This window comes from Esox lucius, chromosome 10 (assembly GCF_011004845.1).
Source record: "Esox lucius isolate fEsoLuc1 chromosome 10, fEsoLuc1.pri, whole genome shotgun sequence".
NCBI classification, from domain to species: Eukaryota; Metazoa; Chordata; class Actinopteri; order Esociformes; family Esocidae; genus Esox; species Esox lucius.
Genome location: NC_047578.1, coordinates 24,113,529 through 24,133,165, shown reverse-complemented (window position 1 = coordinate 24,133,165; position 19,637 = coordinate 24,113,529). Strand labels below are relative to the sequence as shown.

Below are 19,637 nucleotides of genomic sequence, written 5' to 3'. Positions count from 1 at the left end.
GAACAAAAACAGCGGATGCACCAACCACCAACCAGAGCCTCCTCCTGGGGCACAACAAACACTACCAGGGTCCACATGTAGTAAAGCAATCACCGCGCTTCGAATGGGAACGACAGACCTCGAGGGATGCAGCCACCAACTGCCTCGTGTGGGTTGGGCGTGAGACAAACAGAAGCCTGTACAACCGTGTCCCCAATCGAGGGTCCATGTAGGGACCGTGCATAGTCACCACCTTTCGCCAAAGCCATCAGGCAAGACCCAAGCAGGAAAGCGGGGTAACACGCATGATTGGAGGTGGGGGGGGGGAGGGGGGGATTCCGTAGTTCAGAGGTCACATTGGAACAAGTCCCATACCGGGGAAGAGGTAATGCAGAGGGGTGGTGCCTGGAGGTGCCACCAATGATGTAACGGATGCCAGAAGCCTGTCCGACACCCCACTCACCAACTCCAAATAGTCTAGCACGTCTCTCGCACCCACTCCCAGCAGAAGAGACAGAACCACATAAAGGAGGAGGCAAAATACGTCCGCTGTGCCCGGCGAGTCACAGAGCGGCTTAACGGAGAGACAGGGTCACCCGCACCGGACATCCCAGGGGAAACCCCCCCCCCCCCCAACCCTCGACCACAATTCAATGGAATGGAACGAGACCGAGGGAGACACCGACACGTATTGGCAAAACGCGCGCTCAGCTCAAAGGCAGGCCTTGTCATGCATGGAGTGCTCATTCCCTCTTCACTCATTCCTCCAGGCGAGCATGGCCATAGCAAAACCCACGCAAAGCCGAAGAATGATGTGGGGCAAACTGACCCGTTCCACAACACCACTAGTCAGGCTCGAAGGGACACAACAGAGACAACCAAAAAAACTAAAACAATGAACGCCTACAAACTCTGGGAGCAGCCACAGCCTCAAAAGGAGAAGATGTCAGTGGAACTGAACACTGCCGAATGTAAACATGTGGTAGCCATTACATCAGACTACCGCGAGCCCAGCGGAGCCACCATCCTCTGCCGCAAGACACAAAACCAGACGGAGCTGACAAACTGAGCACTGCAGAGGAGCCCATGACATACTACAAACGCCACTGAAGAACAACCCACCAATGAGAGAGGGCAGAAACAGCCGGTGATAAGAATCACACAAACTGAGACGGCCCAGAAAAAGGACAGAAAACAGATGTGAGAGGTACGTGAAGAGAGCTAAATCAGTGAGTATAGGGGTATTACAATATGGCTGAAAATACCTTTTCTTAGTTTACAGGGTTAACAGTGTGGGTGTGTCCAACATTTTTACTGGGTCAGTTCACCAAATTGAATAAAATTATTTGGTCATGGCCAAGCTTAAATGCAAAGCGAAAAATAGTTTTGTAACAAGGTTACTGTATAGTCAACTAGTTCTCCATGTGTTGCTTTCCCTGTTTTCATTCGTTACCCTAATTTGTTGATTTATAGGACATCAAGGCTCAGTCCTGTGACCTCTTCTCATACTCCCCGGACCACTGCACAAATTGGCTCCGGCCTAATTTCCTGCACTCATCCATCTCCACACCAGTTGCCTAGAGGAAAAACACAGGCTTCTCTCCATATTTCCCAGCCTCTTGGAAACAAATGCTTGTTAGAATCACTAGAAATTGAATAATATCTAACTTTGTTGAACTGAAGAACCGGTGAAATAGACTGGTAAAATGCTGCAGGGTTGAATTTCTTCTTGTTATGATGACACACCAAAATGTGTTTTCCCAATTGTTCTCCCAATGTCCCATATGTCAGAGAGGAGAATACACTAGATTTCTGTCTTATCTCTATAGAAAAATCCAAATGACTATTGTAGCCTGTGCCAAAAAAGCTATCCAGAAAACCCACAGGGAATGGATCCAAAAGACCTGGATATATTTCACCACTGGACAGCTTTTTATCCATCTCAATAGGCCTACACCAAGCCTATGGCTGTTGTCATTCCCACCAAACCTGTCTCCTAAGCTGGTGACAAGTGAGACTTTTTAGAGTGTTTAATGACAATGGAAGTAGAAAGTCCACTGGGATTTAACAGATTTAACTCAAGCGCAAACAGACAGGTCTACACATGGGCACTGCACACAACCGAGAGCTGTCCCACACCGCATTTCTCACACTGAAATTGTATGGGGACTGGAGTGAAAGAGAAAGAGGGTGGGGCGGGGGTGGGGGGGGTCCTTTCAGTTCTTTTTGAGGCAACAATGGTCTTTGTCCAAGATCTTCCACCATTCTTATTGGGGTTACCAAAGGGAGGGGTATGGAGGGAGGGCTGATTTTCCATAGTAACGGTGACAAAACAAGTTGGTCCCACACCAAGCTGGGAATGGAATGAGTGAGGCAGCTGAACAGAAGCACACTAACTTCTTCTGAGAAACAGTGTTTGGAATCCGGCTCCTACAGTGCGTGAGGACAGGAAAGAGAAGGACCAGACAGGAGGAGAGGAAGGAAACCAAGAGGACAGTAGATCCAGTCAAGTGAGACAGGATGAGAAGCAAGTGTGAAAAAGGTATGACACAAGAAGCATTCCAAAAATATTTTTGAGACTGCTGGTGCCGGAAAGAGTTCTTGACTAACGGGGGACAGAGACACACACAGACACCCACACACACACACACACACACACACACACACACACACACACACACACACACACACACTTGCATGCACATCTGTGTCGCCTTGGCAGAATGAACAGAGACAGTCAAAGTGAGGACAGTCTGTCCACCATGGTTCTGGAGAACATCAAGAACAAACTGATTCACGCCTTCAGGACCACTGGTGAACCACGGGATGCCCCTGATTCCACTAGTGGTCCGATCAGCATGGGCAGAAGTTACCAAGCAAACGAGGAACTGAGAAGAGCTAAGATAGATGGTGCCTTGACCTGGTTAAGATCTGAACTGGTGAGTTATCAAAACCTTATAGGAGTACAGTTTACTGTTTGGCTGCATGTGTTCAGCATTTTTGTCTTGTAAGATGTGTAGCCTAGGGGTAAAAATTAAGTAGTGTTTTATTTATTTTATTTATTTATTTATTTATTATTGCTCCTCTGATCTGAGAAGCGGATCTGTTCTCTAATCATTACCATGCAGCTGGAGATGCGCTGTCAGGACCGACAGCTAGCCCAAACTCTGCTGGGACTCAACACTGAGATTCAGAGGATGAGGAGGGAGAGCATGTGTGGGGCTCTGGAGCCAGAGGGTGATGAACACCATTAACCAACCCCTCCTAGTACCCCTCCCCTTGGGGAAACTGAGAGTGATGGTCCTGCTGGACATTCCTGGAGCCATTCCATGCACAAACGATGCCCTTTGGCATTAAGACAGATTTGTTCGGAAGTGTTATACAATGGAGATCATTCCGGATGTAATGTTAAATCCCATGTAAAGGTCAATAAGAGTGGCTGTGAGGAACCCAGTGGACTGGATATTATCTGATGAGGAATAGGTCATCAATGTTTCAAACTCGTGATGAAAATGTTTAATGTTTCATGCAAAATTGTCCAGTCGAAAAAACAATTTTGACATATCCATTGGACACTTTGAGTTAGATGTTTTGACATCCTGAGTCAACCCTGAGAAGCAACGCCCTAGAACATCAGTAGTCACTGAACGGATGAATGCATTGTGATGATTTCAAAGCCTTCTGTTGCTCAAGGTAGGCTATAATGTTGAAGGATTAGTTCACCCAAATTACCAATTTACATATTCATTTTTTAGTTTGCAGCTAACCAGTCTTATGGATGAGATATGCAACTCAAGCTTGGTTTAGTTTCCCTTGCACTTTTTCACATGCTAACTTTTTAGCTTTTGTGCCATTAATCCCATTGTACTTGAGTTACTGATTTAAAAAAATAAATCATTAGAAATGCTCACCAGTCATCTGTTGATGATTTAAACATTGAGTGCAGAAAATGATAATGTCTGTCCTGTGTCAATGGATATCTGCCACAAAAACATTTGGAAACAGGAAAACTAAAAGTAAACTAAACCAAAACATGATTTGATATCATACCTTGTACACACATTGTACAGGATACCATATATAATGTGTACATTTTCAAATTTTGGTACAGTATCTCTTTAAAGACACGTATACAGAGTTTTACGAAATGCACTTACGAAATTTCCTGTAGGCATTTGTGTGTGCGTGTATACGTGTATGTGCACACACACTGTGTAGATTAATAAGAGAACAGCAACTGATTAAAAGAATGACAAAACATTTATATAAAGTAATTTTATGTTCTCTTTATTGATCTGGCATACTATATTCAGTACCTGTCCCAAATGCAGTTACTGCAAGAATAAACACATATTTTGATCACAGATTAAACTCCTAATAAACTCTCTTTTTTTGTTTGTCTTTTGTCAAAGCAGCTTCTATTCTTTCTGGTATGGATGCAAAACATGAAAAAGAACAAAAGACTGGTAGACAATAACACATACACAATGAAATTGGGGAAGTATAGCTTATCTTGATCCCTTGCCCTTCAAGGAAATATTTTACTTGACCACTGTATTGTATTATTCTGCTGGATCAGCCAACTTGATACTACACTGCAAAAGGAGCCAGCCAACCTGTGCGTGTGTTCCATTAAGAAGAATATGTCCAGATAACGCAGTGTAATGGGAGTTTTATTCATAATAGTAAGTAAATATTTGACAGGCTTTCATGTTCAATCTACTGTGCAATTGCATGTTTGTACACATTTAATTCCCTTTAAGTTCTGCATAATAAATCAATATAATGGAATGCAGGTGGAGGATAAAAACTACATAATTATTAAGCCTTGTGAAATACTGTTTGAGCAATTTCAGAGTTTTTTGTTATTTGGAAGAATTATTATTGCTTTCTTTGAATAATAAGAAAAAAAAATTATAGTTACCATTTTTAATTATAACTTCAAAAGTTTGAAATCCATAATAAACATAAAAACAATCCTGCACCCTGAATTGCTGATTTTATGTATTGGCCAATGAAATGCCTGGAAGTCACCATCCATCATAATGGTATACTTCTCAGAAGGAGCAGGAATGGATTTCAACAGTATTTAAATAAAATAACATCTATTATTACATTTTTCTACAACCCTGTTGGGATGCTGTGTAAAATGTGAAGAAAAACAGAATGAAATGATGTGCAAATAATTTAAACTCTATATTCAATAGACAATTGTACAAAGACAACATAAATTTTATTGATTCTTGAAAAATATATGCCCACTATACATATACAGTATATGCCAACCAGCGCCAACCCCAGGCATGATAGACATAGGTAGTCACTTAGGGCCCCCGACCGCTAGGGGGCCCCAGACCACTAGTGAACCCCAGACCACTAGGGGAGAGGGGGCCCCCAAATACAATTTTGCTTAGGGCCCCCGAAAAAGGCTAGGGTTGGCACTGATGCCAGCAACAAGTTTAAAAAAATGTGGGACAGGGGCAACAAAAAACTTGAAAAGTTGCATAATGCTAAAATGTAAACCTGGAGGAACATCTCACAACTAATTATGTTAACTGGCAACAACATGACTAGGTATAAAAAAGCATCCCAGAGAGGATGAAATAAAGATTGGGAGGGGTTCACCACCCTGTAAAACACTGCGCAGGCAAATAGTGCAACAATTTAAGTATACAATTTCTCAATGTAAAATTGTCAAGTGTTTGGGGTTCTCATCATTTAATGTACATAATATCATTAAAAGATTCAGAGAATCCAGGGAAATGTCTGTATGCAAGGGACAAGGCCTAAAACCAATATTGGATGCGCAGTGATCTTCGGGCCCTCAGGCTGCACTGCATTAAAAACAGACAACATTTTGTAGTGGAAATCACTGCATGAGCTCAGGAACAATTCCGAAAACCGTTGTCTGTAAACACAGTACGTCGCTGTATCTACAAATGCATGTTAAAACTCTACCGGGCAAAGAAGAAACTATATATTAACAAGATCCAGAAACTGTCCTGTCGTCTGACGAATCAAAATCATTTTTGGAAATCATGGAAGCTGCGTCCTATGGGCAAAAGTGGAGAGGGACCATCTGGCTTCTTATCAGTGCACAATTCAAAATCCAGCACACGTGATGGTACGGGGGTGCATTCGTGCACATGGCATGGGTGACTTGCACATTTTTTAAGGCACCATTAATGCTGACCAATAAATACAGGTTTTGGAGCAACATATGCTGGCATCCAGACAACATATTTTTCTGGGAAGGCCTTGCTTATTTCAGCAAGACAATGCCAAACCACATTCACATTCCGTAAAACAGCACGGTTCCATAGAAAAAGAGTCTGGGTGCTTAACTGGCCTGCCTGCAGTCCAGAGATGTCACCCATTGAAAACATTTAGCACATTATGAAACAAAATATATAACAAAGGAGACAAACTGTTGAGCAGCTAAAATCATATATCAAACAAAAATGGGAATACATTTCACTTTAAAAACTACAGCAGTTGGTCTTCTCAGTTCACAAACATTTACAAATAATTTTTAAAGGAAGAGGTGATGCAACACATTGCTAAACATAACCTGTCCAAACCTTTTATGAAACGTGTTGCTGGCCTCAAATTTAAAATAGGCATGTTTTTTTCCAAAAACAATAAACATTTTCAGTTTCAGCGTTTGATATGTTGTCCATGTACCATTTTCAATTAAATGTTGTGATAAATTATTTGCACATCATTGCATTCTGTTTTTATTAGCATTTTCCGCAGTCACAACTTTATTGGAAATGGGGTTGTACAACTTTGTCATAGCAGAGACTGTAAAATACAGTTGGTACTCTATAAATACTAAATAGGTATTCATAGATGTTTTAATTTTACCCACTTCCCAGTGATGTGTGGATATGTTTCTGATGTTGTGTGTGTGTGTGTTTTATTAGATCACCTTTATCAGTACTTGTGGTTTCACAAGGTCTGGCCTGACATATTAGCTGTCTGCCAATCCTAGAAGTCTTATTGACCAACAGTCTTCTTGATCATCTCATATTTATGATCCATTGAGGCCATTGCAATAATTAAAATTATTAAGCCACCAGTAATATAATATACTTGTCAAAAAATGTATTTCAACATGAATCAATGCTAATTTCTACAGCTTCCAAAAAACCCTTTTTACAAAGGAGGAGTATCAAAATGGCGTCCCGGTGGATTTAATATTTTACAGGCGGTAAGTCACTCAGACTCTACACTCCACTAATACAGTATTAAGTAATGGTTATGCTCTCATGGATGCTGTGAGGTCATTTTAACAATGATAGCTTAGGTTGTTTCTTCCATCTAGTTAGAGTTTAAAAGTTACGGACCTTAATAAGAAATTGTAAACTCTGCAGTCTGTCTTTTGTCTCACGAGAAACACTACATTTTAATTTCACACGCACACAAATGTGTGTACACCGACATTATTTTAAAGTTATTAATAACACATTACGCAAATATGATTGCTTCAGGTCCATCTAAGACATCAATCAAATGTATAATCTTTAAAAATCTATAGGGAATCTGTCGCAGCCTTTAAAAAGTGGCTTTGTTTTGAATTATTTGAATCAGTGTCTGAAGACGGGTGTTGTAAACACTGAAACATGCTTGTGTGATTTGTCGTTGCAATACAATACATTATATTATGTCATTAGACCGGGATATTGACCTACACGTCGACCATAGGAAAACAATGGTCGGCTCTTAATAGAGTACAGTTCATGGTTTTATTAAGGCATCGAGCTTCTTCTGTTGAATGCTCTTTTAGGCAGGGACCCCAGAGGAGGTGGGTTAATTCTGCTTGACAGAGAGGATATATAGAAGCCTTCTCCTGAACTAGAGTCAACACTACTACCACTGCCCCCTGCCTCACTCCCAAAGTCCCAGCTGCCTTCCTCCTCTGTATCCTCTTCCGCTTCTTCCTCCTCCTCATCTGCCTCCGCACACTCCAATTTAAGCTCTTGGATGCCCGCGTGAAGGTCCATCAGCTGTCGTACCAGGGCCTGGTCCTGGGAGCGCATCTCTATCTGTGGAAAATAGTTTGGGTTGTTGTGTGGTGAATGAAACACAGTTAAGATACACAAGGAAACAAATAAACAATCCAAATGAGAGTTTAACCGAGCAGTAGACACAGACATACCAATAAGATCATGCAAGAGACAGACGCTGAAAGAGATACACAGTGTCTTTGGAAAGGATTCAGACCCCATGTCACTTTCTCCACATTTTGTCTTGTTACCCACTTCATTTCTTATAGATTAAATACACTTTGCCATCAATCTACATACAAAACCCCCACATGACAACGCAAAAATTCCTTTTTAGAAATTTGGGCCAATTTATTGAAATACTGTAATATCTCAGGTACAAACTGTAGGTATTCAGACCATTTGGCAGTACACTCCAAATTGAAGATGCATGCTGTATTCTTTGATCATCCTTGAGATGTCTCTAGAACTTGATTGAAGTCCACCTGTGGCAAATACAATTGAATGGACATAATTTAGGCACAGACCTGTCCAAATAAGGTCCCACATGTCACAAATGGATGAAGTTTAGAACCACAAAGTCTCTTGCTGTCCACCCAAACTAAGTAACTTGTCAAGAAAGGTTCTTGGTCAGGCAAGTGACCAAGAACCCAATGGGCTCCGTATGACATTCAGAGCTTCTCTCCAGATATAGACTCCGACAGCATGAAGAAATAGATTTGTTTGTGTGATGAAACCCAAATTTTACAATTAGGCCTGAATTCCAAGCACTATGCCTGGCAAACAAGAACAACCACTCATCACATGGCAGGGACTGGGAGTCTAGTTAGAGAAAACCTGATCTGCAGGAACACTGTCTGAGGCAAAGATACGTCTTTTAGGACCCAAAACATACAGCCAAGGCAGCACTGCAGTGGCTTCAGAACAAGTCTGTGAACATGCTTGTGTGTCCCAGCCAAAGCCCGATATGAACCCGATTGAAAGGGTGGGGAGACCTGAAGATATCAGTTCACCAATGCTCCCTTTCCAATCTGACAGATTAACTGGGTGATGAATCCTTATATATAATATGAAATGTAGTGATAGGAAAGGGCTCTAGTAGGATACTTATAATAATTGTGATTTGCCGTTGTCCTATTTGCCAAAGAAGGGCTTGTACCTGAGACATCCATGCAACAATAATACATGATTAAATAAATATTCCACTGGAGTGCTTTCCTATCTGTTACTAAGAATAACCAAGAATATGGTCAACTGAATAAAGGTCAGTTGAATAATGGTCTGAATACTTATGTACATGAGATATATCAGTTATCTATTTTAAATTTTGTGTAATTTCCAAAAATATTTATTTTATTTTTCTCTATGGGGTATTGTGTGTAGATGGCAAAGAATCCTGTAATAAATTATGAATTAACTCTAAATCACAACAGAATGTGGTGGTATGAATGCTTTCCCAACACTGAAACATACAGCTCTGGAAAAATTAAGAGACCACTGCACCTTTTTCTTGAAAAATGTTGAAAAGGAAAGTTTTGAGTGAGGAACAGAAGTGTTCAATTCGCAGTGGTCTCTTAATTTGAAAACCTTTGGTTCCTCACTCAAAACCTTCCTTTTCAACTTTTTTGGAAAGGAAAGAAAAAGCAGTGGTCTCTTAATTTTGTCCTGAGATGTATGTAATTAACATTACAAAAGAAGTTAAAACACACTGAAACAGATGTTACAAACTCTGAAACAAATATAAACAATGAAACAGATGGAACAAACACTGAAACAAATGTAATGAACACTTAAACAGACATGTGCATGGAAACAGACCTAACAAAGATAGAAATAGATCTGATTAACATTGATACATACAAATGTAAACACGGACACAGATGGAACAAACACTGAAATAAATGTAATAAACACTGAAACAGACATTATGTGCACTGAAACAAACATTATGTGCACTGAAACAGACATTATGTGCACTGAAACAGACATTATGTGCACTGAAACAGACATTATGTGCACGAAAACAGACATAACAAAGATAGAAATAGATCTGATAAACATTGATACAAATGTAAACACGGAAACAGATATAAAAATAAAAAAACAGACATTAAGAACACTGAAACGGATCTAGCAAACATAGACTATTAAGGAAGTGTTTATGCCTATATCCATTTGGAAAAGTGCCGTGCTAAGGCTTTTCCTGGTCTCTTTTAGGTGATGAAGTTCATGTCCTTTTCTTGACATACCCTGGTCGAGCCATTTCTGTTGAGCACTGCCTCTTTCAGATGCAAATGTATTTCTCTCTCTTTCTTCTTTATTTATGAGAGCCGTTCTAATTGCCATCATTCTGAGAATAGAATATCCGGAATTTTGCCAAATTTGACAAAAGTCCAGTTTTGTCCGAGGAAGGAATGTTCAAACAAAAACAAACCATGGCCAGAGTTGCATTTCTTTATCTGTGAATTACAGCAACTGACTGGGATTGGGCTCCTGCTGAAAGGATATGCATTTAAAGCTTCGTCTAAATGAGGGAAAGGAAAGAAGAAACATGAACTTTCCTTTCAGTGATGTTTGAGCAGTGGGCTTCCTAGGGGGTGATAACCCCCCTTAAAGTGTATGTTTGTGTATGTGTTTGTTCTGTGTGTATGTCCTTTGCCCAGCAATTGTAGAAGACTGAACTATGTGTAATGTGCCGCTGACCATAGGGGACACACAGTAAAAACAAAGATGTCCTGCTGGAGTTCTCGCTTACTCTTTTATGAGAACTACTGAGTGCTACAGTTATGAGGCTTAATGGAGGTGATGGCTCTTGTTGGTGGAGGTCACTTCTCTTTGTGCTGCATTGCAGCTTTGGCACAATGGTTGTCCGAACACGGGACTGGACTTGAGTCGGTCTCACCGCAACAACGAAAACCCACGTCTCATGACATCAAAGCCAGCAATCATTAGTCACTGGGAGGTGGAAATAATTAGATACAGTCTATGTTTGTTATATCTAATATATCTATGTTAAAGGCTAGTTGTTGTTGGTCTGACAATACATCTCTTCTACTAATAGCTCATATAGCAATCTATAAATTATGTCTAAACACAGGACACATTCTGTTATTCTATGCTATTAAAGTAAATCAGCTAGAGATATGCCAGTGAAATAGCCAGTGAAGTAGCTATGCCAGTGAAATAGCCAGTGAAGTAGCTATGCCAGTGAAATAGCCTGTCTAGTTGTTCAGTCCGCTCCACACATCTTATAGGGTTTTTCCCACACGTTTTTTTGACACAACTCGCCAAAATATTTCTTTACAACTTCTTGGCATACAATATTCAGGGAATTGGTCTGACGTGGATTTGCTATATAGTTGGCCTTGGAGAAAAGAGAATTGGCCCACAATGTCACTGTGCCATATGAGGGTACCTGGACCACCTATTGAGATGTGCCTTTTATTAAGTAAATCAGTTGATATATGAGCTGAAAAAGAGACTAAACTGGACTTCAAACAGTGTGCCTCATTGTCTTCTCTGACGCAGAGGTTTCATGTGTTTTGTATTCTAGGGACTTGGTTGCCATGACAAAGTGTCTGGGTGAGGACTCTAAATGCCAAGAGATATATTAATCATTTACAATGGACCCTCTTTGCATTTCGAAGCAGCCAAGGGTAGAATTGAATTAAAGCTGGAAGGGTGACATCGCAACATGGCCTGCCTGTCTGCTCAGCTCAATTACAAGAAGGCAATGACTGACACTCCCACACAATAACTTTTTGAGTGACCGAAAAGGTAATTCTATAGGGTGGCATATGGCCTTAGCTATAATAGTCAATACATCTGATTTACACTGGAGTCAAACAGGGTCAAAAGACCACACATATATTTTGAGTGTATATATTCCAGCATAAAATCATATAAACACTTCCCGGTTCTCTACAAATATGAAGTATGAAAAACAACCAGTCTTTTTCCATTTTCAGCTATTAAAATGCAGATAAAAAATATTGCACATAGAAAACACCAGAATAGCTAATTGTAAATGTTGCACATAGAAAACACCAGAATAGCTAATTGTAAATGTTGCACATAGAAAACACCAGAATAGCTAATTGTAAATGTTGCACATAGAAAACACCAGAATAGCAAATGCAGTAAGTGTTGTCATTGGAAGTTACATTATGTTGACTCATTTAAGCCCATGGTCCTACAGAGACAGGATCATTCTGATTCCACAATGACCTCAGTCATTGGTCCAGTCTTACCAGTTCCCTGCGCAGCCAGGCCAGTGCACTCTCAATGTCCAGTTTGTAGAGGCCACTGCCCTCTCCTCCGGCCATGCAGCTCTCTGTCTGGACTGCTTCTCTTGGACAGGAGCCTCTGTTGGTCGGTGGCAGGTCCTTGAACCCAATGGCCCGGGCTGTATTACAGGTGTCAAAGGTGACGTTCTTACAGGAGAAGTCTCTCAGTCTAGTCAGGATTACTTCCATCATCATCAGACTCTGTTTTAGAATTGGGGCGAAAAAAACAATCTGTGTTCTAATAGAATCGATGTTCAGTCAAAGCTTCTCTCGGCTGTAGCAAGGTACAGTGTTGCCTGGAAAAGGATTTGTCTGCTTCACTACGTCCACATCCTTCTGTCCTGTCTCCTATCAGTAGTAGTTCTGCACTTGACTGAGAACTTAAGAGGTCCCCCTCTGTCGTTTTCCCTCAACCCCCCCCCCCCCCCCCACACACACACACACTTTTCCTTTGGGACAGTGGAGTGGCGTCAGTCATGTGTGAGTGTGACGCAGCTGGGGTGACATCAGCTCTTTGCCATTATCTGAATGCGCGAACCCCAGCTTGTTCACTGTTTGGAGTCTCTCTTTATGAAACACACCATGAAGGAAGACGAGGACAAGGGCAGTTGTCCGGGTTACCTCTGTTCTCTTGAGGATAAAGAGGTAGTCTGGAATGTTCTTGGCTTGTTATCGTGTCACCCCTGTTATCAAGGACGTAATGCGGTGTGGGATGCTTGTTCCTGAAAGCCCTAAAGCTGTTTATTTTGACACACTGCACACATTGCACACAGTTGACAGGCACACAGACAGTCATACAAGCACTCAGACAGACAAGCAGACAGGCAGGCATGCAGACACTGTCTTAGCTGTCTGAGTTGCACCTAGCAGCCCCTACATAAAAGCTACAAATCCTGACACATAGATTAAACAACTTTGACAGGTGTACAGCTATATATAGATTTGCATTCATTCCAATTTTAGACCACTAAATAAAATAGTTTTTTCTCCTAAACAATAAGAGACAGTTTTACTGTTTTTGGGATATATATATTGATATCACACAGTCACAACGTAACACAACCAGGATTTAAACCTGGGAGACCGTGACAGTCAGTCTTATATGTGGTGGGTAGAAAAAAATGACTTTTTGTCTGATACTAAAAAAGTTAACTTATCTTCTTTTGCACCACAACTTGCTTTGGCCAAAGACCCCGCTTTTAAAGTATAGCTGTTTTGCCCTCTGCTGAATTGTGAAATACCAATGGAAATAACAATGTGACCCTCCAGTAAAACTTACTTCCCACCCCTGGGTCAACACCATAGCCGTTATTGCATAGAGAAGCTAAGCTAAATTAATGTAGTTCCAGTAAATTGGTGAGATTGTCTACTAGCTCTTTCAAACGGAACACATTGTGTAACATGAGGAACTAATGTATTGCAAGTCACTGAACCACACTGACATCCATCTCATTCTCTCAGAAGAGATTGTTAGGCTACATCAGTTGCCGGCATCACTTGTTGCTTAACTCTGTTCTGAACTGTTACAAAACGTTCAGGATATGCAGGCAATTTAGTTAAACATGATTGCCTATAGTTTGACAAGATACATGGGATTATGTTTGATTAAACCACGGCCATGCTACACTGATGACCAGAATCCGGTGAAGGGTTAAGAAGACGTCCACTCTCCAGCTTATCTGACTGAATTTTGTAGGATCTTGAAGAGTCATCAGGACCCTAGCTTGGTGAGAGTACTGAAGAGATGTATTGCCACCTTTTGGTTGTTTATTGCTTTACACCGGAAAACAGATGCTCCTTCCATATATTAAGTCTTTAGAGTAGGTGTTATCTAGGATCAGCTAATATACATAAATGCATTAGTTATCTCAAAGACCACCTATTCTAAGGATCATTTTAAAATGTGCCATGATCCCACTTACTACAACCAACAATGGATAAATACCCAATTACTTGTTTTGAAGCCCAAATGACACAATTTATTTACTGCAATATTGTTAAAATATTTGGAGGTATTGTTTTTTTATTTTTTATTGCCTACATTCTGTTGTTTTTGTTGGTTTCAATTAGATAACCTTAATACCTTTTTAAAATAAATGTCTGAACAAAATGTATTATATAAGAATATTATAACAGTAATCCTTACTTTAGTAGAAATTTTCGAGGGATTTGTAATCATGTTATTATCACCAATACAACTTGTGATTTCATGATTTCATTGTCCCACAAATATTAAAATAAGATAAAACGTATGAGTTCAACATACAGTTGTGCTCAAATTTGCATAAAAAGTTACCATAAAAAAGGAGCCAAAGAACTATGTGATAATAAAGGGCTCCATATCCTTAAACTATCCTTAAATACAAGACAGTTGTTTTGCATGCTCAGTCAGATTTTCAAAATCAATGTCAACATTTCACAATTTCTGCCAGGGTATGCAAACTTATGAGCACAAAGGTTTGTATGTAAAAGGGAATGTACATGAGGCTAAAAATAGAGCGGTTGTTATAATTTTTTTGTCAATTTTGTAATATTTGGTACAATTTACCCAAGAATGTGGTACCCAAGTACGTTTAAAAAAAAAAGTATGTTTCACAACTTTTAATAGAAAAATCTACAAATCATCAATACAGCCCTTTTTCAAAACTATTTCACATTTCACATTAAATCAGTGTATCATCCAGAGATTTTTTTTTTATTGACCAATGAAGTGTGAATAGGACCAGTGCAACCGCTACAGTTTTGCTCTTAGGTAGTCAGGTTGAAAATACTGGGAGCGATAATTGTTTCAACAACACTGGCTTGCAATACTCATTATGTCCGGAAAGGGTGTAGCAAGTAGATAGTTACCCCAAATAATGTTGTCTTTCTGTACCGAGGCCTTGCGGGAGTTAATAGGACTCAAGTGTTCAATGTGAAAATTCCAGTTTGACTTTAAGAAAGTAGTGATTTCTGAGCATGCCACAGTCCTAACTAGCACGGGTTAATTATACTGTGTGAATTTTTGCATGGTGGGACTTTTCAGCTGGAAAGTCATTTCAGATACATGATAATGTAACCATTTTAAAGTTTAAAATTACATTTTAAAATTACTAATACTTCAGTGATGTTGGTAACATCTCAGTCAGGCATGTTAATCCAGCTTTAAGTATTCCAATGCATAAATGATGAGGCAAAAAGTAACCGAAAAACCAAAGTGACGAAAACAAAGGGGTAAAAGTTATTATTTTTTTGTATCTCTCACAAAAAACACAGAACGGCACCTTACAGTCAGCGTACAGACAAAATAATCCATGAGGTGCGCAGCAAAACAGAGACAACCCATAACAAACATAATTATTGATGGGCAGGTGTGTCTATGGGGCGCATTGCTGCCATCACTCTCTTGCTGGTGGTTAGTATGCTGGGGAGGTGGAGTTCCAGAGAGGGAGAAGACACGCAGTGCCAGGCGGAGCAGTCTTTCCAGTACCCCCCCGGAAGCACGGCCACTCGATGACACCCTGGACGACCCAGAGGGCAAGGAGCAGGCCGATCCGGCAGCAGGTGTGCAACTCAGCCGTCAGGGAGGGGTAGTAGATATCCACCAACCAGACCCAGCTACGCTCTTTGGCATCACTGCAGGACCGGATCACCCCAGCCGACCAGGAACCACTGGCCTGAGGAGAGAGACATGGAAAGTGGGAGAGAGGTTATTGTAGGGGCTGTGAGTCCTAGTGTGAATGTGACATAATTCACCTTCCAGAGGATTGTAAATGGGCCCACATACTGGGGCCCAAGCTTACGACAGGGCAGATGGACAGCCATCGACAGCCACATCTTTCTCCCGGGCGGTACTCTGGTGGGTTGCTCCGTCGCCAGTCTATGTGCTTCTTCTGGTGCTACACCGCCTCCTGCAGATGGACATGGGCAGCAGACCAGACCCCATTAGACCTCCTGAACAACATCTACACTGCTTGGACGTCGCTAGAACTCCCTACCCAGGGGCACAAGTGAGACTGGAACCCGAGAACCACTTGGAAGGGAGTCAGACCAGTGGAGGAATGGCGCAGGGAATTGTGAGTGTACTCCGCCCAGGGGAGAAAGTGTGACCACTCACCTGGATTAACCAGGCAGTAGGACCGGAGGAACCTCCCAAGCTCTTGGTTTGTATACTCCACCTGCCCATTAGCCTGCGGATGGTCCTGGATTTGAGTCTGACCGCAAACCCCAGGCTGGGCATGAAGGCCTTCCAGACACGTAATGTCAACTGGGGGCTTCAGACAGTGACAATGTGCTCCGGATGTTCATACAGCCGGAAGACATGTTTAAACAATACCTCAGCAACCCGGAGTGAAGAGAGGCCAAGCCGTGGAATGAACCGAACCATCTTCGAAAAACAATCCAGATGGTCGTGCTCCCCTCTGACGGTGGCAGATCAGTGATGAGGTCCACCGCAATGTGTGACCAGGGCCATTGAGGTACTGGTAGGGGGTGAAGCTTGCCTGCTAGAGCCATTTGCAGCGTCTTAGGTTGCGCGCACACTTGAACAGCCTGACAGTGCCGCACAGTTCTCCCCATCCCTGGCCATCGATACCTTTTCCAGAGCTCCTCTAGGTTCCGGGTGATGCCTGAGTGTCCAGTCGCTGGTGTCATGTGTGCCCAGGTCACCAACCTTCCCCATACTCTCCAGGACATGTAGGTCAGTCAGGACTGTGAAGGGTGCCCAATTGCCCTCATGCCAGTGCCAACTTCACCGCCTGTAGTTTTCAGTCACGCCTGTTGTAGTTCCTATCAGCAGCAGAGAGTTTCTTTGAATAGTAGGTACAGGAGTGTAGACAAGGGGGGTTTCTATGCTGCTGGGAGAGGACCGCTCCCACCCCGACCTCGGACGCATCCACCTCGACAATGAAGGGCTTGACTGGGTCCGGATGGCATAGCAGGGGAGCTCTGGTGAACCGGTCCTTCAGGTCAAGGAAAGCCTTCTCTGCATCCAGGGTTCAGCAGAGATGCTGGGGTTGGCCTTTCAGTAACAACGTGAGTGGTGCAGTGATGGAGCTAAAGCCTTGGATGAACTGGTGGTAAAAGTTAACAAAGCTGATGAAGCTCTGGACGTCCTTGATGGTTTTTGGGATTGGCCATGACCTCACTGCCTTCAGCTCTTCCATCTTCACTTCCTCCGGAGTGATGTGGTATCCTAGGAAGGAGACGGTGGACTGATGGAAGGCACATTTTTCCCACTTGTAGAGCTGGTTCTATTAGAGACGTTTAAGGACAGCAAGAATGTGGGCCACGTGTTCTGGGTAGGTCAGGGAGTAGACCAGAATGTCATAAATATGGACCACTATGTACCTCCCAAACATTTCATGGAACACCTTGTTTAGGAAGGATTGGAACACCGCCGGTGCATTGGCCAGCCCGTACGGCATGACAACGTATTCATAGTGGCCTGGTGCCGTGTTGAACATGGTCCTCCACTCGTCTCCTACCTGGATGCGCACAAGGTTGTATGTACTCCAAAGGTCCAGCTTCATGAAGAAGCGCGCCCACTCAGCTGCTCTATGGCCGAAGGGACGAGGGTCATCGGGTGCCTGAACTTGATGGGTTGCTGAGGCCCCATTCAAGCCCCGGGAGTCAATACATGGCTGAAGCCCTCTTCCTTCTTCTTAACGAAAAATAAGCTTGCTGAAGCAGGGGAAATGAGCGATGAACCTTAAAAATGACCTCAGTTTCCCAGATCCACCATCCCATAGCGCCGTTGCCGATTAGAGGGAGTGCCTGGTGAAAAGAGTGATTATCGTGAACAGAACCGGTGACAAAGGGCAGCCCTGCCGGAGTCCAACATGCACTGGGAACAAGTCTGACTTACTGCCGGCAATGCGGACCAAGCTCCTGCTTCGGTTGTACAGGGACCTGACAGCCCTTAGCAAAGGACCCAGGACCCCATATTCCCCAAGCACCCTCCACAAGATGCCGCGAGGGACACAGTCGAATGCCTTCTCCAAATCCACAAAACACATGTGGATTGGTTGGGCAAACTCCCATGAACCCTCCAACACCCCGTAGAGGGTATAGAGCTGGTCCAGTGTTCCACGGCCCGGACGAAAACCACACTGTTCCTCCTGAATCCGAGGTTCTACTATCGGCCATATTCTCCTCTCCAGAACCCTGGCATAAACATTCCCGGGGAGGCTGAGAAGTGTGATCCCCCTATAGTTGGAACACACCCTCCGGTCCCCCTTCTTAAAAAGAGGGACCACCACCCCGGTCTGCCATCCCAGAGGCACTGTCCCCGACCGCCACGCGATGTTGCACAGGCGTGTCAACCAAGACAGCCCCACAACATCCAGAGACTTGAAGTACTCAGGGCGGATCTCATCCACCCCCGGTGCCTTGCCACCGAGGAGTTTCTTGACCACCTCTGTGACTTCAGCCCGGGTGATGGACGAGTCCACCTCTGAGCCCTCATCCTCTGCTTCCTCAATGGAAGACGTGACAGCGGGATTGAGGAGATCCTCAAAGTACTCCTTCCACCGCCCGACGACATCCTCAGTTGAGGTCAACAGCTGCCCACCTCTACTGTAAACAGCGTTGGTAGGGCACTGTTTCCCTCTCCTGAGGCGCCGGATGGTTTGCCAGAATCTCTTCGAGGCCAGCCGATAGTCCTTCTCCGTGGCCTCACCGAACTCCTCCCAGGCCCAAGTTTTTGCCTCCACAACCACCCGGGCTGCAGCCCGCTTGGCCTGTCGGTACCCGTCAGCTGCCTCAGGAGTCCCACAAGCCAATCAGGCCTGATAGGACTCCTTCTTCAGCTTGACGGCATCCCTTACTTCCGGTGTCCACCACTGGGTTCGGGGATTGCCGCCTCGACAGGCACCGGAGACCTTACGGCCACAGCTCCGAGCGGCCGCTTCGACAATGGCGGTGGAGAACATGGTCCACTCGGACTCAATATCTCCAACCTCCCTCGGGATCCAGTCGAAGCTCTGCCGGAGGTGGGAGTCAAAGATCTCTCTGACAGGAGACTCGGCCAGACGTTCCCAGCAGACCCTTACAGTACGCTTGGGCCTGCTGAGTCTGTCCAGCTTCCTCCCCCGCCATCGGATCCAACTCACCACCAGGTGGTGATCAGTTGACAGCTCCGCCCCTCTCTTCACCCGAGTGTCCAAGACATACGGCCGCAGGTCAGATGAGACGACAACAAAGTCGATCATCGACCTGCGGCCTAGGGTGTCCTGGAGCCACGTGCACTGATGGACACCCTTATGCTTCAACATGGTGTTCGTTATGGACAAACTGTGACTAGCACAGAAGTCCAATAACTGAACACCACTCGGGTTCAGATCAGGGGGGCCGTTCCTCCCAATCACGCCCCTCCAGGTGTCAT

General features: G+C 43.4%; 3 protein-coding genes across 3 annotated transcripts in view; 2 read left to right on the top strand and 1 right to left on the bottom strand.

The window, feature by feature from the left end:
- Positions 1-2,257: 2,257 nt before the first annotated feature.
- si:ch211-153f2.3 (protein FAM167A) lies at positions 2,258-4,366 on the top strand. The gene is made up of 2 exons (XM_020050438.3): positions 2,258-2,918; positions 3,108-4,366. Exons 1-2 carry the CDS (start codon positions 2,703-2,705, stop codon positions 3,231-3,233), a joined length of 342 nt encoding a protein of 113 aa, XP_019905997.2. The 5' UTR covers positions 2,258-2,702; the 3' UTR covers positions 3,234-4,366.
- Positions 4,367-6,697: 2,331 nt separating this feature from the next.
- Positions 6,698-12,631, bottom strand: LOC105027865 (alanine and arginine-rich domain-containing protein). The gene is made up of 2 exons (XM_010900196.3): positions 12,239-12,631; positions 6,698-8,027 (listed from the first exon to the last, which is right to left on the bottom strand). The coding sequence occupies exons 1-2, from the start codon at positions 12,467-12,469 to the stop codon at positions 7,731-7,733; spliced, it is 528 nt and encodes a 175-aa protein (XP_010898498.1). The 5' UTR covers positions 12,470-12,631; the 3' UTR covers positions 6,698-7,730.
- A 1,108-nt stretch (positions 12,632-13,739) lies between these two features.
- LOC105027864 (zinc transporter 2) overlaps positions 13,740-19,637 on the top strand; it is a 32,063-nt gene continuing 26,165 nt past the window's right edge. Inside the window, exon 1 of the mRNA XM_010900191.3 lies at positions 13,740-14,001. The gene's annotated coding sequence lies outside the window, so the exon portion shown is untranslated. The remainder of the gene's footprint in view (positions 14,002-19,637) is intronic.

Bases quoted from the DNA above. Each gene is read 5' to 3' on its own strand.
- si:ch211-153f2.3 (XM_020050438.3), top strand. From the start codon at position 2,703: ATGAACAGAGACAGTCAAAGTGAGGACAGTCTGTCCACCATGGTTCTG. The intron at 2,919-3,107 runs GTGAGTTATCAA...ATTACCATGCAG, and splicing joins CCTGGTTAAGATCTGAACTG to CTGGAGATGCGCTGTCAGGA.
- LOC105027865 (XM_010900196.3), bottom strand. From the start codon at position 12,469: ATGATGATGGAAGTAATCCTGACTAGACTGAGAGACTTCTCCTGTAAG. The intron at 8,028-12,238 runs GTAAGACTGGAC...TATTTTCCACAG, and splicing joins CCTGGCTGCGCAGGGAACTG to ATAGAGATGCGCTCCCAGGA.